Genomic DNA, 20,633 nt, shown 5'->3' on the forward strand with positions numbered 1-20,633 from the left:
TAAAATTGGCTGTCTGGTTGATAATGAAGAGGAAAGTCATGGGCTGCAGGAGGATATCAGTCTACTGGTCAGGTAGGCAGAGCAGAGGCAAATGGAATTTAATTCAGAGAAGTGTGAGGTGATGCACTTTGGGACGGCTAATAAGGAAAGGGTGTACACATTAAGCGGTAGGTCACTTAATAGTGTAAATGAACAAAGGAACCTTGGAGTGCTTGTCCACAGATCCTTGAAAGTAGGCCAGGTTGATAAGGTGGTTAAGGCGGCATACGGAATGCTTGCCTTTATTGGCCAAGGCATAGAATAAGAGCAGGGAGGTTATGCTTAAATTGTATAATACTTTGGTTAGGCCACAGCTGGAATACTGCGTGCAGGTCTGGTCGTTATATTATAGGAAGGACGTGATTGCACTGGAGAGGGTGCAGAGGAGATTTACTAGGATGCTGCATGGAATGGAGAGTCGTAGTTTATGAGGACAGATTGGATAGGCTGGGTTTGTTCTCATTGGAACAGGAGGAGATTGAGAGGAGACCTCATCGAGGTGTACAAAATATTGAGGAGCCTGGATATAGTGGATAGTAAGGGTCTATTTCCATTGGTGGAGGGATCTATTACGAGGGGGCATAGTTTTAAGGTGGTTGGTGGAAGGTTTAGAGGGGATTTGATGATTGGGGGCTTCTTTACACGGAGGGTTGTGGGGATCTGGAATTCGCTGCCTGGAAGAGTGGTGGATGCAGAAACCCTCACCACTTTTAAGAGATGGTTGGATGGACCTGCAGGATTACGGACCTAGAGCTGGCAATTGGGATTAAACTAGATAACCTTTTGTTGGTCGGCGCAGATATAAATGGTAAGTACTGCAGGGAATAGAATACGGCCAGGATGATCTCCTGGACGGGTCAGAGAGGAATATTCTCCCGAAACTGGCCTGGGTTTTTATCTGGTTTTTGCCTCTCCCAGGAGATCACATGGCTCCAGTTGGGGTGGAGTGTAGATGTTTTAGTATAAGGGGTGTTGCAGTGGTGTGAGGAGGACTGGGTGCTCTTTGCCTTTCCGTTATTGTTCCCGAGTTTGTATGTAACCTTTAGGGCTGCTGACGATGGGCCAAAATGGCCTCCTTCTGCGCTGTAAATTTCTGTGGCCCCAAGTTTCCACACACGGCAAAACGGGTGTCCCTCCGAGCGGGGCGCCCATTTTTCGCGCCGAAAACGTCGCCTGAAAAAAAACGCACTATTCTCGAGCGCTTTGCAGCTCGATGACTGCTTGGCGCGGCGCACAGGGGGCGGAGCCTACCACTCGCGCCGATTTTGTAAGTAGGAGGGGGCGGGTACAATTTAAATGAGTTTTTTTTGTGCCGGCAACCCTGCGCGTGCGCGTTGGAGCGTTCGCGCACACGCAGTGTGAAGGAAACATTGGCACTCGGCCATTTTAAAAAGTACTGCAGAAATAGTGAAAATTTGTTTATTGAACCCTTGCAAAGGCTTGTATTTTAATTTTCTTGATATTTCTGTGTGTGAGGGTGAGGGAGTGCATTCTGTAATTAAAGATAGACTGTGATAAACGGGACACATGCACTTGTTTGAGACTATTCAAATTCTTTGTAGCTGTTCAATTTTTAACATTTTTTAATAAAACCACATTGCCCTTCCATGATCAGCACTGAGGCTTCTTGCAGCTTTCTCCCCCTGCCGTCCGTCGGTCCCGTCGGGAACGGCTGCCTCAAGTAATGAGGCTTCCTGCAGCCTTCTCCCTGCCTCCCCCCTCCTGCCGTCGGTCGGGCCCGATGGCAAACAGCTGCCTCAAGTAATGAGGCTTCCTGCAGCCTTCTCCCTGCCTCCCCCTGCCATCGGTCGGTCCCGACGCAAACTGCTGCCTGAAAGGCCTACCTGAAGCACTTTCACACAGGTAGGAACATGGTTTATTTAATCTTTTCTTTGCTTATAAATTTTTATTCAGGTTGGATTTATTTGTATAATATTTGTATAAGTATAACTAAGGATTTATTGTAGAATGTAATGACTTCCCTTCCCCCCCCCCCTCGTTCCGGACGCCTAATTTGTAGCCTGCACCTGATTTTTTAGTGTGTAGACAAGGTTTTTTCAAGCATACAAAAATCTTCCCTTGTTCCATTCTAAGTTAGTTTGGAGTACGTTTTCACTGTGGAAACTTTCAAATCAGGCGTCAGTGGCGGGACACGCCCCCTTTTGAAAAAAAAATTCTGTTCAAAAGTGAAACTGTTCTACCTGACTAGAACTGCAGAAAACTTAAATGTGGAGAATTCCGATTTCTAAGATATTCCGTTCTCCACCAGTTGCTCCTAAAAATCAGGAGCAAATCATGTGGAAACTTGGGGCCTATGTTTCTACTGGTCAGGTGGGCAGAACAGTGGCAAATGGAATTCAATTCAGAGAAGTGAGAGGATATTCATTTGGGGAGTGCTAACAAAGCAAGGGAATACACATTAAATGGTAGGACACTGAAGTGTAGAGGAACAAAGGGACCTTGGGGTATATGTCCACAGATTCCTGAAGGTAGCAGGCCAGGTAGATAAGGTGGTTAAGGAGGCACATGCAATACTTGGCTTTATTAGCTGAGGCAGAGAATACAAGAGCAGGGAGGTTATGCTTGAACTGTATAAAACACTAGTTAGGCCACGGCTAGAGTACTGTGTGCAGTTCTGGTCACCACATTCCAGGAACGATGTGATTGCACTGGAGAGGGTACAGAGGAGATTTCCGAGGATGTTGTCTGGAGAATTTTAGCTATGAGGAAAGATTAGATAGGCTGGGTTTGGTTTCTTTGGAACAGAGGAGGCTGAGGGGAGACCTTAGAGGTGTATAAGAGGGCTGGATAGAAAGGACCTATTTTCCCCCTGGCATAAAGGTCAACAACCAAGAGGCATAGATTTAAAATAATTGGTAGGAGGTTTAGAGGGGATTTGATGGGGAAGTTTCTTCACCCAGGGGATGGCAAGGGTCTGGAACTCACTGCCTGAAAGGGTGGCAGAGGCAGAAACCCTCACCACATTTAAAAAGTACTTGGATGTGCACTTAAAGTGCCGTAACCTACAGGGCTACGGACCAAGAGTGGGAAAGTGGGATTAGGCTGGATATCTCTGTTGGGCGGCACGGACACGATGGGCCGAAATGGCTTCCTTCCGTGCTGTATGATTCAATGAAATGATGTGGACAAGAAGCATGCATGTGCAGCTGGCGGTCATCTATTCAGTAAGGCGAGGACTGCACAAAGCCAAGCTCTCTTCAAGAAATGTCATGTTCGTCCAACAAAGACCAGTTCCTGGTGTACACTGAAGTCTCGTTCTCAGCAGACCACAGTGCCAGTATTGTGATGCGTGTTCTGTGATGTATTGCTACATTTCTTAGACTTGCTGAGACAGTCTATTTTGCTATTAATAATGCAACTCTAGCTTGCCTTTTGTGAAACAAATGCAAATTTGGCTAGTCACAATTAGGCCACAAGTATTTTACAGTCATTATGAGTCGGTAACTGTGAGTGCACTACTGAAGTCTGCACAGTATTTAAAGCCCGAGACTTTAAATGGTTGGTGCTGACATGCTGACCCAACTATGGAGGCACTTACTTTGTTTTGATGTACTGCATACCTCGTTTGTTACTGCCTGCTTTACTTGCTCTCCGTATGACTGTCTAGGGAGTAAATGACTGGTGATTGATGTTGCAAATAACCTAAAGACACAGCTTTGCTTTTCTATGCTTGGTCTCAGTGAGTCTAGAACTATATTTCATGGAGATTCACCATCTGGTGACGACATACTGAGTCTCCCGAGAAGCCTCGAAAGATATCCAGAACCCAGACCACTGACAAAAAAATAAAGAAAGTGATACTCTGTGTAATTTAACCTACTCCAGTAGAGAGGATGGTATCCACGTTCAAAACCTTGATGAGCAAAATGCTTATTATAACTTCCGGATGTCCCATGCCTGCTTTACAGCCACCGTCATTCCAAAGTGTAGTTACTGCTGTGATTTGGGATTGTGTGCACAGCAAGATCCCACATGCAGCAATGAGATAATGACTAGATAATGTGTTTTAATGATGATTGTAATTTGGGTACACATAGCAGAGGAATCGTCCTGTCCTGTCCTGTCCCATCCCATCCTCCTCCCCACCACCCCCCCCCCACCCCTCCCCTCCTCAACAAAAACACACACAGCAGTCCAGCAGCATTAATCCATCTAACATTCAGCAGTCCCTAGTAAAGTCCAACAGTAGTATGCTCCGGTTCTTAATGTGTTTTCTTTCCTTAGAGGGAAAGTAAAACATAAATTTTAAAACCTCAGAATTTTCTTCATATCATTAACTCACAATTCAACTCATGCTCCATGCAGTCAATGGTGTTCTTCTGCCTTCAGATACAGGCTCCATCCTGTGGACCGTGACTGCCCCCTAGTGCAAGTAATCAAGAATAGGCCAACTAGAAGCTACACAGCCTATCCTGGATTACTTGAACCAGGTCTCAGCCTGATTATACCTCCTTCGATGGGAGACATCACCTGCCGTTGGGCACTTTCAGCGCTGACAGACTCCGACATCCTGAGTATCACAGCCACAGTGTAATGGTTTAAACCGCAGCACTGATTCGATCCGGCACACAGATATGCAAAAATATACAAGGGGCATAACCATAAAATTAGAGCTAGGCCGTTCAGAGGTGATGTCAGGAAGCACTTCTTCACACAGTATTGGAAACCTGGAACTTTCTCCCCCAAAAAGCAGTTTAGGATGAGGTCAAGTTAATGTGTCAAACTGAGATCAGTAAGATTTGTGTTAGGCAAGGGTATCAAGAGTTACTGAACCAAGGCAGGTAAAGATACAGATCTAATTGAACACGCTGGAGGGGCTTAATGGAATCATTATTCTTACAGTAGGACTCAACATTCTACAAGTTGACGTCTTGCATTCTTAAAAAGTACTACATACAGAATAGGGCGATCCGCAGTCTATGGTGAGTCAGCTGATCTGTGAGGCAGCAGTCACGTGCTTGCTATGGGGGAAATGCCCAAGACTCCTGCTGCTGATCATTATCCAGTAAGGCCTGCTGAACGTTCAGGTGTGTAGAGATCAGGCAAGGAGAGGATCGAGTTCAGTTGCTGACATTCAGTCACCAGGCTCACACATGAAGGACGGAGAACCGTGGCAGGGTGGCCAGTGCCCATATATTGAAATCAGAAGTCCCGATAATAGCAACTTCTATTGGTTGGGCATCTCCATGTACAAGAACATCTCAAGGCAGTTAATGAGAAAGAAGGCCATAAGCATCTAAAGCTCAAAGAAAACGATGAGGGATTTGAATGGAGTGGCAGGGCAGAGGGATTTGTTTGAAGGAAGAGTTTCAGAGGGCATTGGCAGAGTGACTGAACGATGGCCCACTGATGGCAGAGCAGAGGGAGCAAGCTACACAAAGCAAACCAGTCAGAGGAGCAAAGGGAACAGGCTAGGACACTTGGTTGGAGATCTTCCCGGTAGGAAGGTATGAGGCAGTGGAGGGATTTATAAATGAGCATTTTGCACTTGTGTTCCCTCGTTAGTTTAACAATGAGCAGATGGCCATGTTATCAGTGCCTTGCTACATTTAAAAGACCTTAGTAATATTCTTCTTCAATCTTGCTCAAGGCCTGATAGTTTAATATTCAGGTCCTCTTAAGTCTCGAGATTGGATAAATTTTCCTCCTCTCCATACAAATAACGGTCACGTGAATTGACTCCCATCCACAATCGTTAGTTGATTAACTGCTTCATAAAAGGAGTTGGACAACTTGCGTAAACTCCTGGGATTCCTCCTAACTGCAGTCCATTGGTGTGACCTACTGAGGTGTCTGGAGAAAATCCCACCCTCCCAGCTGTCATCATTGTGAATTGGCAGACTACTGGCCAGTTATAAAAACTTCAGTACTTGGTGCTGAAATGCTTGGATATCTGTCCTCCCATACAGTTTGTATCGAGGAACAACATATAGGGCCCAAGTTTCCACACGATAAAAAACGGGCGCCCCTCTGAGCTGGGCGCCCGTTTTTCGCGCCTAAAACGGCGCCGGAAAAATAACTCGCGATTCTGGAGAGCCCTGCAGCTCCTTGTCTGTTTGGCGCGGCGCCCAGGGGGGCGGAGCCTACACTCGCGCCGATTTTGTACGTGGGAGGGGGTGTGTACTATTTAAATTAGTTTTTTCCTGCCGGCAACCCTGCGCGTGCGCGTTGGAGCATTCGCGCACGCGCAGTGTGAAGGAAAACATTGGCACTGAGCCATTTTTGTAGTTCTTTAATTTTTGAACAGTTTTTTTTAATAAAAGCACATTGCCATCAGCATATCAGCACTGAGGCTTCCTGCAGCCTTCTCACTGTCTCCCTCCCTCCCACCGTCGGGAACGTCCTCCTTCTACCCCTCCCCCCCCCCCCCCCGCTGCGTTCGGGCGGGCCTGCACTCCCTCCCTCCCGCCGTCGGGAACAGCTTCCTCCTCCCCCCCTGCCGTCGGGAACGAACGAACGAACGAACTTGTGAGGCTGGCTGAAGCACTTTCACACAGGTAGGAAGATGGTTTATTTAATCTATTCTTTGCTTATAAATGTTTATTCAAGTTGGATTTATTTGTATAAGTATAAATAAGGATTTATTGTAGAATTTAATGACTTCCCCCCCCTCCCTCGTTCTGGACGCCTAATTTGTAACCTGCGCCTGATTTTTTTTTAATGTGTAGACAAGGTTTTTTCAGTTCTACAAAAATCTTCACTTGCTCCATTCTAAGTTAGTTTGGAGTACGTTTTCACTGTGGAAACTTTCAAATCAGGCGTCAGTGGCCGGACACTCCCCCTTTTGAAGAAAAAATTCTGTTCCAAAGTAGAACTGTTCTACCTGACTAGAACTGCAGGAAAAAAAAATGTGGAGAATTGCGATTTCTAAGATAGTCCGTTCTCCACCAGTTGCTCCTAAAAATCAGGCGCGAATCATGTGGAAACTTGGGCCCATAAATTCAGCTTCAAAGAGAAACATCCCAGAGGGGATCTTATGGAGATGTATGTTAACTCAGTAATACTTGTGGCTAAGCGGGGAGCAGCAGGATAAGGCGACACAAGTTAGTAGTAGTGAAGGGCACATTTAGGACAGATGTGTTCTTTATCTGTGAGCTGCGAGGAAAGATGGTCGAGGAAAGGGTATTGAGCTAATTTAAGGAGCAGCTGGATTCTGCAAGGGGGAAATAGCAGGCTTGACATTTTTCATGGATGGAAGGTGTTCTCATCCAAACCTCTCTCATTTCACACTTGCTTCAAATATTTCTGTTTAAACAAAAGCAGGTGAATTTTTTTTGCTCAAAGTGAGAGACACACAGACTGTCGGCATCACATCCCTTTACACAAAGCATAGCACAGATTGGATCCAAACTGAAGCGCAGCCCAACACTGTGTGCTCAACACATGGCAAGAACAGCCTTTTCTGCATCGGTTTCCATCCAGTGAGACAAGCAAAGTTAGCACATACTCGTGTTTAAGTGTGTTTGCAGCGTTTTGAGCTGTGAATTATTAGCAGCAGAGGACACTGGTCTGGGCTACACAGTCAGACCCAAGTACCAGCAGAGAAACACTGATTTCAGAACCCAGTGCATATTGTAGAGGTCAGAAGCCCGACAGTTGTCAGTGTACTCCGGTTGAAATTAGACGCTCCAACTTTGTACACATGGCTGAGTGCAGCGGCTGCGTTTTGCTGCGTATTCAGTCACACCGCTGAGCTATTTTACTTCACGGTAAAAGGAACGATTATTCTAAAAATACTGCAGGCCTCACATTACTCCATTGCCATCCTGTGGCATAGTGATCTACATTTGATCCTCAGTCAATTGTTGCTCAGCTACTGCCAACAATCCAGCTGCAGTTTAGCAACGTATGTACCCAAGGTATATAGCATATATGGAGGGGAATTCTAACCACCTCCTCCCTGCCCAGGAGAACCGGAATGGGGGCAGTTAAATGGTGCCAGAGAATTATCCGCTAGCTTCCCGCCTAATGCTATTTTTAAATTGCAAGGTCCGGGTACACCCGCCCAAAGCCATAGGGCCCTTTGTGACATCATCCGGGCCCCGACAGCAATATTAACCCCAGGCCTGCACGAGGAAGCACTCACGGCTTCCCCACCTGACCAAACCGGGCAGTCACAGCAGCCGGGGCCAGAAACATAGAAGTTTACAGCGCAGGAGGCCGCCATTTCGGCCCACGGTGTCCGCGCCGGCCGACAAAGAGCCGCACGGCCCTCCGTCAGCAGCCCTGAAGGTTACATATAAACCAATGAACAATGGCGGAAAGGTAAAGAGCACCAACCAAACCGCCTCACACAACTGTGACACCCCTTATACTAAAACATTCTACATTCCACCCCAACCGGAGCCATGTGATCTCCTGGGAGAGGCAAAAACCAGATTAAAAACCCAGGCCAATGGGGGGGGAAAAAAATCTGGGAAAATTCCTCTCCGACCCATCCAAGCGATCAAAACTAGTCCGGATCACCCTGGCCGTATTCTATTCCCTGCAGTACGTGCCATCATATCTGCATCAGCCAACAAGAGGTCATCCAGTCTATTCCCAATTACTAGCTCTAGGTCCGTAATGCTGCAGGTTACGGCACTGCCAGTGCCCTCCAAGTACCTTTTAAATGTGGTGAAGGTTTCTGCTTCCATCACCCTTCCAGGCAGTGAGTTCCAGACCCCCCGCCTCACAACCCTCTGCTTGAAGAGGAAGGTTTATGTTTGGTTTCCTTGTAGGCCAGGAGGAAGAGGAGTGCTCCTCTGAGCGGCTCAAGGAAACCTTGGGCATCCCTCCCCACCCCCAAACGCGATTGCCTCTGGACCCCAACCCCCTTCCCCCACTTTACCGTGTGCTGGGGTCCGTTCCCTTGGGTCCCCACAGTGACCTGCTGAAATCCTGCTCACGCACACCTCGTCGCCATTCCCGCCGGGTTCGGGCAGGAATCCATTCAGCAGAATGTAACAGAGGCCTAGCCATTAAAATGGGCCGGGCCCCCCCTCTGCTGTTCCTGGACAGGCCGGCTGCTCGCCAGGCTGTGTTCCCACCCGGAGTTATCACCACATCTACCACAGTCTACTTCAGTGCCTTGCATTAAAACAAGTCTGAATACAAGCTAAAAATTCCTACTGACTTAATTCAACAGCAGCCAAGGCATTTGAATGTAGAGATCACATGATTTGCTTTTTTAATATTAGCTTTATGTGGCGGTGGTTAGTATAACTGAGCTCCTTTGGTCAGAATCTTGTGTGGTCCCTCAGTAACTGAGCTTACATTACAATATCATTCAAAGCGGTTTAATAATTACCAGTTATGTTAACAACGCCTCAGTACACTACGCGCAGTATCTGAAGTGATAGCCAGTTACCAAGACTACTATCTCCGTAACATTGCCCCCCCCCGCCTTAGCTCATCTGCTGCTGCAACCTTCATCCATGCCTGCTACCTCCAGACTAGACTATTCTAATGTTTTCCTGGCCAGCCTCCCCATCTTATGCCTCCATAAAATTGAGCTCATCTAAAACTCGGCTGCCCGTGTCCTAACTCGCACCAAGTCCCGCTCACCCGCCATCCCTGTGCTCGCTGACCTACAGTGGCTCCCGATCTGGCAATGCCTCGATTTTAAAATTCTCATCCTTGTTTTCAAATCCCTCCATGGCCTCGCTCCTCCCCATCTCTGTAAGCTACACTAGGCCTACAACCCTCCACGATCTCTACGCTCCACCAATTCTGGCCTCTTGTGCATCCCTGATTTTAATTGCTCCCCCATTGGCGGCTGTGCCTTCAGATGCAGAGGCCCCAAGCTCTGGAATTCTCTCCCTAAATCTCCCCGCCTCTCGCTCCTCCTTTAAAACACTCTTTAAGCCTCGAGGCCATGGAGTGTCAGCTGTGACTCAGTGGGTAGCACACTCGCCTCGGAGTCAGAAGGTTGTGGGTTTAAGACCCACTCCAAGGACTTGAGCACATAAATCTAGGCTGACACTCCAGTGCAGTGCTGAGAGCGTGCTGCACTGTCGGAGGTGCCGTCTTTCGGATGAGACGTTAAACTGAGGCCCTGTCTGATCTCTCTGGTGGGCATAAAAGATCCCATAGCACTATTTTGAAGAGGAGCAGGGGAGTTATCTCCGGTGTCCTGGCCAATATTTATCCCTCAATCAACGTAACAAAAAAGCAGATTATCTGGTCATCATCACATTGCTGGTTGTGGAAACTTGCTGTGCGCAAATTTGCTGCCGCCTTTCCCACATTACAACAGTGACTACACTCCAAAAAGTGCCTTATTGGCTTGAGACATCCGATGATCAGAAAAGGTGCTATATAAATCCAAGTTTTTTTCTTTTTTGAAACCTATCATGTTGTCCTAATGTCTCTTTCGGTGGGTCGGTGTCAAATTTTTTTTTTGCTAACATTCCTGAGAAGCGCCTTTGGACGGTTATATAACTGCAAGTTGCTGTTGTTGATCTAATCCCAGATAGTTACTGCAGTAAGTGTTCTGGCCTGAGTAGCGAGCCTTGTGCGTGGGTAAGCCTAATCACAGTCTGATTGGCAGTTATGAAGCAAGGGCGAGGTGCCTGGTGGTGATGAGGGAGAGAATCAACAGCTACCCTGCACTCTTACTAACCAGCCACACAACACCAGTGACCACAGATCTCTGGTGAACCCTGTCCAGCCGCTCAAATAGGAGTTTAGAATTTCTTGCAGTTCTGCTATTTTGTGACCAATTATGTACCGAAAGTGTGCAACACCTATTCTAATCTAAATACACTGCACAAACATGTGACCGTTGTAGTTTGGAACCACCTCCACATTTTTTTGGTTATTTCATTTCACAGGTTTCCCATCTCTACAATTAAACCCTTTGTGCCCCCTCAATTCTTTGGTCGCTTGTGATTCTACAATGCCACTTCTGCATCACTCGGCTTGTGTGCTTCGTAAACAGCTCAGTTTCTCAGCACGATGCCAGCTTGATCCAACATGCAGCACTCGCCCCTCTGAACCTTGGTCTTTTGTGTAATTAAGGATGTGTCGTTTACAGTAAGATTACTTACCTGGTGAACAGTCCCATCTATTTCAACAGGAACAATGAAATCAGCATTGTTAATAGGCTGTAAATAAACAAAAGGCAGTCATTATAAATCACGGTGTGTCGTGCAAACGCTAATGCTGTTAACACAGTTTCACTGCAAACAATTTGAGCAGTCTGTTTACATTGAGACATGTACTTATCTTAGACAAGATGATTAAATCTGAGAATCGACAGGTTTGAACATCAGTGATATTTTTCAATCTATTGTTTTCCATGTGGTTATATAAAGCTGGGGAATTAACATTTTCTCAATTGTTTATTGTACATGCAGCATGATGCATGCTTTTCAGCTGGCAACATGCAACGAACTAAGCTAAAGTTAAACCAGTTCCTCTCCGTGGTCCTGTGTGAGGTTATCCCTCCATTCGCTGCAGACACAAACTCGTGCCGAATTACCGGTTCAAGGGCCTTTCTCTCATGCGCGAGCCATGGAAGAGGAACAGCGAGTGCCGGCAGATGAGTGTTCAATTGCAGGAGCATCCACCCCAAATCCAATCCAGCCCTCCTGCACTACTCACATGTCTGCTTTCACTGAAGGAGTCCTTGAAGAGCAATCAGAAACCATGTTCTCCCCCCCTTCCTCCCTAGCCAGAAATTACAGCACAGAATCAGGCCATTCGGCCTAACTGATCCATGCTAGTGTTTATGATCCACACAAGTCCATGACCACTCCTCTTCAGCTCACCCCATCAGCATATCCTTCTACTCCATTCTCTCTAATGTGCTGAACTAGTTTCCCCTTAAATGCATCGATGTTATTCGACTCAACCACTCCTTGTGGTAGCGGGTTCCACATTCTAAACATTCTCTGGGTGAAGAAGTTTCTCTTGAATTCCCTATTGAAACTCGGAAGTCCGTGTCCTAACTCGCGCCAAGTCCCGCTCACCCATCACCCCTGTGCTCGCTGGCCTACATTGGCTCCTGGTTAAGCAACACCTCAATTTCAAAATTCTCATCCTCGTTTACAAATCCCTCCATGGCCTCGCCCCTCCCCATCTCGAATCTCCTCCAGCCCCACAAACCCTCGAGATATCTGCACTCCTCAAATTCTACCCTCTTGAGCGTTCCATGATTATAACTGCTCAACCATCGGTGGCCGTGACTTCAGTTGCCTAGGCCCCAAGCTGTGGAACTCCCTCCCGAAACCTCCTTCAAGACGCTCCTTAAAACCTCTCTCTTTGACCAAGCTTTTGGTCATCTGCTGCAATCTCTTCTTATCTGGCTTGGTGTCAATTTTTATTGTTGTCTTATAACACCCCTGTGAAGTGCCGTGGGAAGTTTTATTTTGTTAAAGGCGCTATATAAATGAAAACTGTTGTTGTTGCATTTATTAGTGACTATCTTATATTTCTGCCCCTAGAATTGGTCTACCCATAAGTGGAAAAATGCTCTCTACATTTACCCTATCGTACCCTTTCATAATTTTAAAGACTGCTATTAGATCGCCCCTCGGTCTGTTTAAGCTTTCCGGATTGGTATAACCTCACAGTTCTGGTATCGTCCTTGTAAGAATTCTATCACCCCTTCAGGGCAACTAGGGATAGGCAGCAAATTAGGAACACAGGGACAGGAGGAGGCCATTCTGTTAATCGAGCCTGTTTCACCATTAATGAGATCATGGCGGATCTGTATCCTAACTCCATCTACCTACCTTGGCCACTGCCATACCCTATAGGTCTTGCCAGCGTTGCCCGTGTCCCAAAACCAGATAATTAGAAAAATATTTTTTGCACACAGCACAGTCCAACAAACAGCGAATGAAGTGAATGAACAGTTAATCTGTTTTTCTTGTGGGGTGAATGTTGGTCAGGATACCAGAAGAACTCCCTGTTCTTCTTGAAAAAAGGTCCATCTGATCAGGCCTCGGTTTAACTGAGAGACGGCATCTGACAATGCAGCACTCCCCCAAAATAATGCACAGCCTAGATCATGAGCTCAAATCCATAGTGGAGCTCGAACCTACAACCTTGTCAGGGAACTTCTAACACAACCAATAAGGTAAAACTTACGGGCCTGCAGAGATGAAACAGTCACTACTTTTACCAATTGAGCGTAGGAGGAGGGAGGGGAACGGAATCCTGTGCAAACATTAGTCTTTAAAAGGATGAGGGGTTTTGATAGGGTAGACGTAGAGAAGATGTTTCCACTTGTGGGAAAGACTAAAACTAGAGGCCACAAATATAAGATAGTCACCAATAATTCCAAGAGGGAATTCAGGAGAAACTTCTTTACCCAGAGTGGTTCGAATGTGGAACTCGCTACCACAGGGAGTGGTTGAGGCATTAGCACGGATGCCTTTAAGGGGAAGTTAGATAAGCACATGAGGGAGAAAGGAATAGGATATGCAGATAGGATTGGATGAAGCAGGTGGGAGGAGGCTGGTATGGAGCATAAACACCGGCATAGACCAATTGGGACAAACGGCCTGTTTGTGCTGGAAACCCTGTGCAATTGCGAGGTTTAGCTTCACAGTTCTTTTAGTAGATTAAAAGAAAATTGAAATGGCAGAAACAGAACTTGGGAACAGTTTGCATGCATGATAGCATGCATCAGTACCACTAAGAAGCCAAGTAAACCCAGACTAACCAAACATCTGTAACTTTCCAAAGCGCAGATTGTGTGCTTAGAACTGACGACAGCATTGGGCCACACACAAAAAAGAAACCTTTGCTATTAAAAAGTAACCAGGAGAGGGCACCCCACACATGAACGGCAGGAAGTTGCCGTCATGCTCAGTCGCTGGGAAACAGCCACGCCTGTGGGTCTCACAGCACAGTGTAATGGCAGCGAAGTGCTGAACATGTAGGCCTGCATAGCCGGAGTTCCTAAAACCACGGAGATATCTGAACTGATTCTCGCTCATAAATGCGACTCACTCAATATGATGGATGCTGCTGTTTTGGGATAATTGCTTTGTGACTGAATGCTCTCATGGAAAATTATGTTGTCCTTTTATTTAAATGAGTGAGAAACAAAGGCGAAGGGGCCGAGGGCCTATAATGTAGGTGGGAAAGAGCGAGGTATGACATAAACCAAGTGGGGTTTGAAAAGGTCTTAGACTGTAGGAGGAAGGGAGGTGAGGAGCTCTATAGTTTTGAGATCCTGAGAAAGGAGGATTTAAGGGCAGGAGGTGATTGATGTGACCAACCTTGATTTGGGCACAGTGAGGATGCAGAGAGAAGGAAGGTACGTGTAGGGCAGGACATGCAGCTCACGACAATGGAAAGCTCGGAGGAGCATTGACCATCGAATTCTGGAGAAATGTCCTTACCCAGCGAGTAGTTAGAATGCGAAACGCGGTGGAGGCGAATGCCATAGATGCCTTTAAGGGGAAGCGAGATAAGTACATGAGGGAGAAAGGAATAGAAGGATGTGCGGATAGGGTGAGATGAAGTAGGGTGGGAGGAGGCCAGTTGGGCCAAATGAGCACAAGAGAGAGGAGAAAGACTCAATAGTAAGCTGGAGGGTGGGTGTACGAGAAAGGAGTGAGCAGAGCCTTCACAGGTACGGAGCAGTATCCGGTTCCCGACAGACTTATGGAGAGCAAACAGTTGTTGAAGGGGAAAAGTGGCTACTGCATTGACAATCCGCTTGCGATTTGCAGCTGTGTCACAAGTTAAATATAAAAGGCAGCTTTCCACATGGTGAAAGTTTCTTGAGAAGTTTGAGGATTAAAAGAAAAACACTTCCACAAAACATACGAGTTCCAGCAACAATTTTGTTCTTTGTCTTTAATGAGTTGTTTCTGGAAATTTTAGTAACTGCCTCTATATTCCATTAATTTCATTGAAAAGGTGTGTGTCAGATGGAGTTGGTGGATTCTGCAGTGTATTAGAAGTTAACAGCTCCTGCTATGCCATGAACACCCTCTCTCATTATGCAGTGACGCTGTGACCCGGTTAGATAGGTAGTAGAATCAGCTAGACATTGGTGCACTCAATCCCAGGACTCGGTCTCATCCTGGTACTTTATGGAAGGACACCGACTCGGAAAGGAGACAGCCTTGTGGTGGTAGAAATGGAGCAGGAAGATGGCTTGTGATAGTGGCACCACGTGGTCTGCTGACATTCAGTGTCGGGAGAGGGCTGCCAGTACCTGTGGATTGGCAGGGCTAGGCCATGCCCAAAGGTGGTGTATCCTGGCTGGTCATTCCTTCAGTGACCTCGGAGGGGTACAGCACAGATTCACCAGAGTGATCCCGGGGCTAAAAGGGTTAAATTATGAGGACAGGTTGCATAGACGCGGCTTGTATTTCCTTGAATATAAAAAAAAGTGGTGATCCAATTGAGGTGTTTAAGATGATTATTTGATAGGGTAGAGAGCGAGAACCTATCTCCTGTGGTGGGGGAGTACAGAACAAGGGGGTATAACAATTACAGCTAGGCAACACAGGGGTGCTGCCAAGAAGCGGGTCTTCACACAACGGTCGTGAAAATCTGGAACTCTCTCCCTCAAACAGCTGTTCAGGCCAGAGGTCAATTGAAAATTTCAAAATGGAGATTGATCCGATTTTTGTTCGGCAAGGGTATTGAGGAATAGGGAGCCAAGACGTTAAATGAAGTGGAGATACAGATAGGACATGATCTAACTGAATTGCGGAACAAGCTCGAGGGGTTGAATGGCCTTCTGATGTGCCACTGGAAGCTCCCTGTGGGTGCTGCTCATCACCAGGAGTGCTGGATCACAGAATCACTCCTCAAACCTCAATGCTAGCCAGCGCTTTCAGGAGTGGATGGTTGATGGGGAAATAGGTGGGCGAGCCTTCTGCACGTGAATGAATACTGCTCACGCCAGACTTTTAAAGCTAGATGCTCCGCAGCATGGTGTCACCCGCCCCCCCCCCCACCAACAGCGTGTACGAGACTGTCAACTCCGTTTAGTTAGCAGATTGCAGGCTTGAACCCCTGCCCCAACACTCGTGTGGCACGACTCACGGGTACTCCAGCGCACAGCTGGGTTAACATGGAACTCACTACCAGATGGGAGTTAGAGGCAAATAGCATTGATGCATTTAAGGAGAAGCTGTATAAACACACGAGGGAGAAAGGAATATAAAGGATATGTTGATAGGGTGAGAAGAGGGGTGGGAGGAGGCTCGTGTGGAGCATAAACACCGGCATAGACCAGTTGGACCGAATGGCCTGTTTCTGTGCTGTACATTCTATGTACCGACGTGCAGTGACCAGAGGAGACAGATCATTTACTGTGCAAGTAAGCCAAGGGGGCTCATAATCATGCAACAAATGAAGTACAGTCTTCAAGACTGTACATCAAGGTGTCAGCATGGCTTGTTGACTCTTGCCTCGGAGTAAGGAGGTCGGGGATTCAAGTTCCACTCCACAAACTGGAGCATAAAGTCTAAGCTGGCACACCCAATGCAGTAGGGGCAGTTAAACTGAGGCCCTGTCTGCTCTCTCAGGTGGACATAAAAGATCCCATGGCACTATTCGAAGAAGAGCAGGGGAGTTATCCCCAGTGTCCTGGCTAATATTTATCCCTCAACCAACATCACTTAAAAAAAAAAACAGATTATCGGGTCATTATCACATTGCTGTTTGTGGGAGCTTGCGGTGGACAATCGGTTGCCGCGTTGCCTACAATTCACAAGTACTTCCTTGGCTGTGAAGTGCTTTGGGAAGTCCTAAGATGGTGAAAGGCGCTATATAAATGCAAGTTTTTCCTTCTAGTCCACACCGAGCCATCAAATCGCACTTGGACTACAAGTGGCCTCAGCATTTCCCTAGTTCGCCACACCATTCGTAACTGCTGCCCAGCCACCCGCCTGTGCTGGAATCAGAGGATTGGGGTTGAGCTCCACTGTGAGGGTTAGACCGTCTGCCGACACTTGCTCGTACATGAAGAATGGGCAAGCGCCCCCCCACCACACACAGGACCACTTACGTCACCTGTACGTCACTGCTTGCAGGAGAGACGGGATACGGGTAGGGAACAAATAAGGCCACAAGGCACCAACATACTATTAATTAGATCAAAACACAAACCGGTCACGCTGACCTGCGCTCTTATAGATTACCTGGTATCACAGTTATTGACCGTCAGGTTGTAAACAGCCGCCTTAGTTCCTTTCGTCAGCCAGCCAAGGTCTCAAATGTACCAAACACCAGGTTTACTTTTCCTCCCCCAAAAAATGACTTCTCTATTAAGTGCAATGTTTGAGGTGAATGTAAACCCTTCCATATTAAAAGTAACCAGTGCTGGGCAAACATCAGCCCTCAGCTCTCCCACTGAAAGCAAGAACCATGAGCATGCCAATTGTATCTTTCCTCCCTGGCACCGACGTCACCATTCCCTGCCTACATTGCAAGGAAGACTGGGACTGCGATTTCAAAGGTTTATGCTCACACTTGATTGAGCATCAGTGTGGATTTAAACGCTCGCGTCACATAATAAGCATGTCCGCACAGGTACCCTGAAACCAAGGCAAGCGCGTGACATTATTTTGTGAGCATGGGTAGGTTTTATTTCTGTTCCTTTCAGTCGCTGGCTGGTAGTCAACGGAGTTTGCATGAGCTGCTCTGACGCAGGTCAAAAGGGGCTGAGATTGAATGAAATCCTTTGTGTGCAGGAGAGGGTTTTTTTCCCTCCTTCCTCGGGTGATTTCCTTTTACATTCATCAAGGTGAGAGGGGGCTCAGTAATGGAGAAAAGAAATGCCCGGTTTCGGGCAAGAGGGATCGGTGTCAAGCACTTCCCAGTCAGATTTAGCAAAGCCCAACAAGAATAAAGTGCCCTCTACTTGTGGTACCATCAAAGCACAGCCTCGGATGAAGACTCCCTACTTTCCATTTCCTTCACAAGCCATCCTGGCGGCCTCTTGACTGTAACTTTGTACTTAAAATCTGGGCATTTGTGTGCTGCAAGTCAAAACGCACCAGGACCTATGCTGGGGATGCCCCAACCTATGCATTACCGTCCCAGACAGCAAGGCAATTCATACCACCGCTGTGGGCCGGAATTGAACGCAGAAGTTAGTGCGAACCCACTGCAAAAGCCAGTTGAGGGGTTAGGGATTTCATACAATCATACAGCACGGGAGGCAGCCATTTGACCCATCCTACCTGTGCCAGCTCTTTGAAACTGTCCAAATAGTCCCCCCAACCCCCCCAGCACTTTTCCCATAGCCCTGAAAATGTCTCCTTTTCCAAGTCTATATCCAATTCCCTTTCCTTTGCTTCCTTCCATCATATCCACAGTAAGTACCGTCCTCATCCCTCACGAGAACACATTTAGATTCTGACCATTTTGAACAGGCTGAGAATTTGGAACTACGAAAGTATCATGCTTTATCGTGCTGCAATAAAATGGACAATCGCTATTTTCACAGCGTCGCACTCTTGATGACTTCTCAAGCACCGCCCCTGCTAGACCCGAGACTGAAAGTTGTACACTTGAATTTAACAAAGAAAATACACAAAGAATGAACAAAGAACTTGCAGTACCTTAAAGGAACTATGTACTAAGGTTTCATCTAAGTCGATGACTACACATTTCTTTCCAACATCAGATACTCTCATCTCTGGTAAGAGGTATTTGGCCGGAGGCTAAAAGGAGGAAAAAAAAACAAAAAGGCAAACAAAAAACAAACAAAAAAAAAAACAGGATTGAAATAACAGGACATATATGCTGCCATAATACTATAGAATAAACGTGCGACTCTGCAAAATCAGATATCTGATCTGTACAGGCCCAGATAGGCTGCAAAATAACAATTTCATTCACAAACATTGACATCAGGCCCATCAGTGCTCACCCTATCCCTTCGATTGTTCAGTCCCCACAACGTCTCTTCCAATCTGTGACCCAATTTCAGGCAAACCTCAGGAAATTTCTCATCAACTAGCTCCAGAGTACATGGTTATCTGGGACACATCACTAGACTTTGCTTATGAATACCAAGTTAGAATGAGATTCCAATTGTCACTGTTCCTTCCCCAGTTTTCGCCCTGCTTTGTTCAGGTCCCATTCCCAGTCCAGAGGGCCAATAGCCACCCGCTCCACCGTTGATTCAACGCCATCTCCCCACGTTGGAAAGCACTAGAGAGAAGCTCCTGTGATTTGTGCTGCCCTCACATTTCCTCCCACCTCCCTATTTATTCCCCAAGAATTCATTGGGCATAATGCTGCAGGCATGAGCCAGTGTCCTGTTACTCCATGCACAGTCCATTGGTATGTCAACACACAGAGGCCCACCTCCAGCTTCATGCATTAGTACAATCTTAAGTCCATGTCAATTGAAATTTAACAATTTTTGTTCTAAAACAGATAATTTTCCTTAAAAACAAAACATAAGGACAAAGGAACAGGAGTAGGCCGTTCAGCCTCTTGAGCCTGTGCATTCATCCAAAACGTACAGGACCCGTTTTAAGCCTAGTTGTATTTTGACCTAACTCAGCACACGCGGCGGCTACAGTGAATGGTCCTGAGGAACACTGTTTCTGCCCTTGAGACTGAAAATTGACTAAAGTAGGGAGGTGGGGGAATGCTGTGCAGCCTGTAAAAAGATATAGAATGAAATAGCATGGCGTTTCATTCAGAAGCCACGAGAAATATTTCAAAGTAAAAGGTGGAGAATGAAAAACTTTCAATGAATTCTCACTTTTGTCTGTAATGACATTGATTTTAGTAATTATGCCAATGCACCTTGGATTTTCATTTGGAATAATTATTGGGAGTAAAGGACAAACCTTTAAATACTAACACCGCTCTAACCAGCGGGAATAAATTCAACACAATGAACGAAGCATCGACAGCAACCTAATGAGCAACTTAAATTCCAAGGCGTCATTTTTAGATGGTTTACTGCTTCTATACAAAAATGACGTTAAATCGGTGGTCTGGCTTTAAGCAGCGAGATCACTAACCTCAGCAGAATAAGGGCCGGATCCAAAAACAGTCTTACCATGTACAATGCTCTAACATACACAGGTCATAAGCTAATGCAAGAAAAACTAGGAATTTATATTTTAAACAATAGTTACAAGATAGCCAGCCACAATTTAACACTCAGAGGCATTTCACAGCTGCAGGGTACAGAACGTTGTAACTGGATTTATTTTTCTCTCCGCTCCCCCCCACTCTTTCCTATTTGTGGTCGGGGAAATCTGTTTTTATTGCAACCAAATTCCAGTTGGTTTGTTTGAGGGTCCCAGCTCCCAAATTATAAAGTTATGTCATGCCATCAACTAAACAAACCGTATGATTAGTAGATAGTTTCGGCCAAATGCTCGTTTTAAAAAAAAAACTTTTGCAAAACCAAAGAGACAGATAAAAGGGAGCAAGTGCGTGACAGGCAGCGCAAGGGTGAGGGCGTTTATTGTGGCTCAACTGAAACATGGATTTCAATTCATTTTTTCATTTCTCTGTACCAGCGGTGTGACTGGTCAAGGGGCAGATACGCCAGCGCTGTGACTGGTCAAGGGGCAGATACGCCAGCGCTGTGACTGGTCAAGGGGCAGATATGCCAGCGCTGTGACTGGTCAAGGGGC

General features: G+C 46.5%; 1 protein-coding gene across 2 annotated transcripts in view; it reads right to left on the minus strand.

The window, feature by feature from the left end:
- ctdspla (CTD (carboxy-terminal domain, RNA polymerase II, polypeptide A) small phosphatase-like a) overlaps nt 1–20,633 on the minus strand; it is a 169,188-nt gene that overhangs the window by 15,275 nt on the left and 133,280 nt on the right. For both annotated transcript variants that reach the window (XM_070881780.1, XM_070881781.1), the window contains 2 exons: nt 18,588–18,689; nt 11,091–11,147 (listed from right to left, as the gene is read on the minus strand). In XM_070881780.1, the coding sequence (XP_070737881.1) occupies nt 11,091–11,147; nt 18,588–18,689 (159 nt within the window). The remainder of the gene's footprint in view (nt 1–11,090; nt 11,148–18,587; nt 18,690–20,633) is intronic.

Source organism: Pristiophorus japonicus, chromosome 5 (assembly GCF_044704955.1).
Source record: "Pristiophorus japonicus isolate sPriJap1 chromosome 5, sPriJap1.hap1, whole genome shotgun sequence".
Classification (NCBI taxonomy): Eukaryota; Metazoa; Chordata; class Chondrichthyes; family Pristiophoridae; genus Pristiophorus; species Pristiophorus japonicus.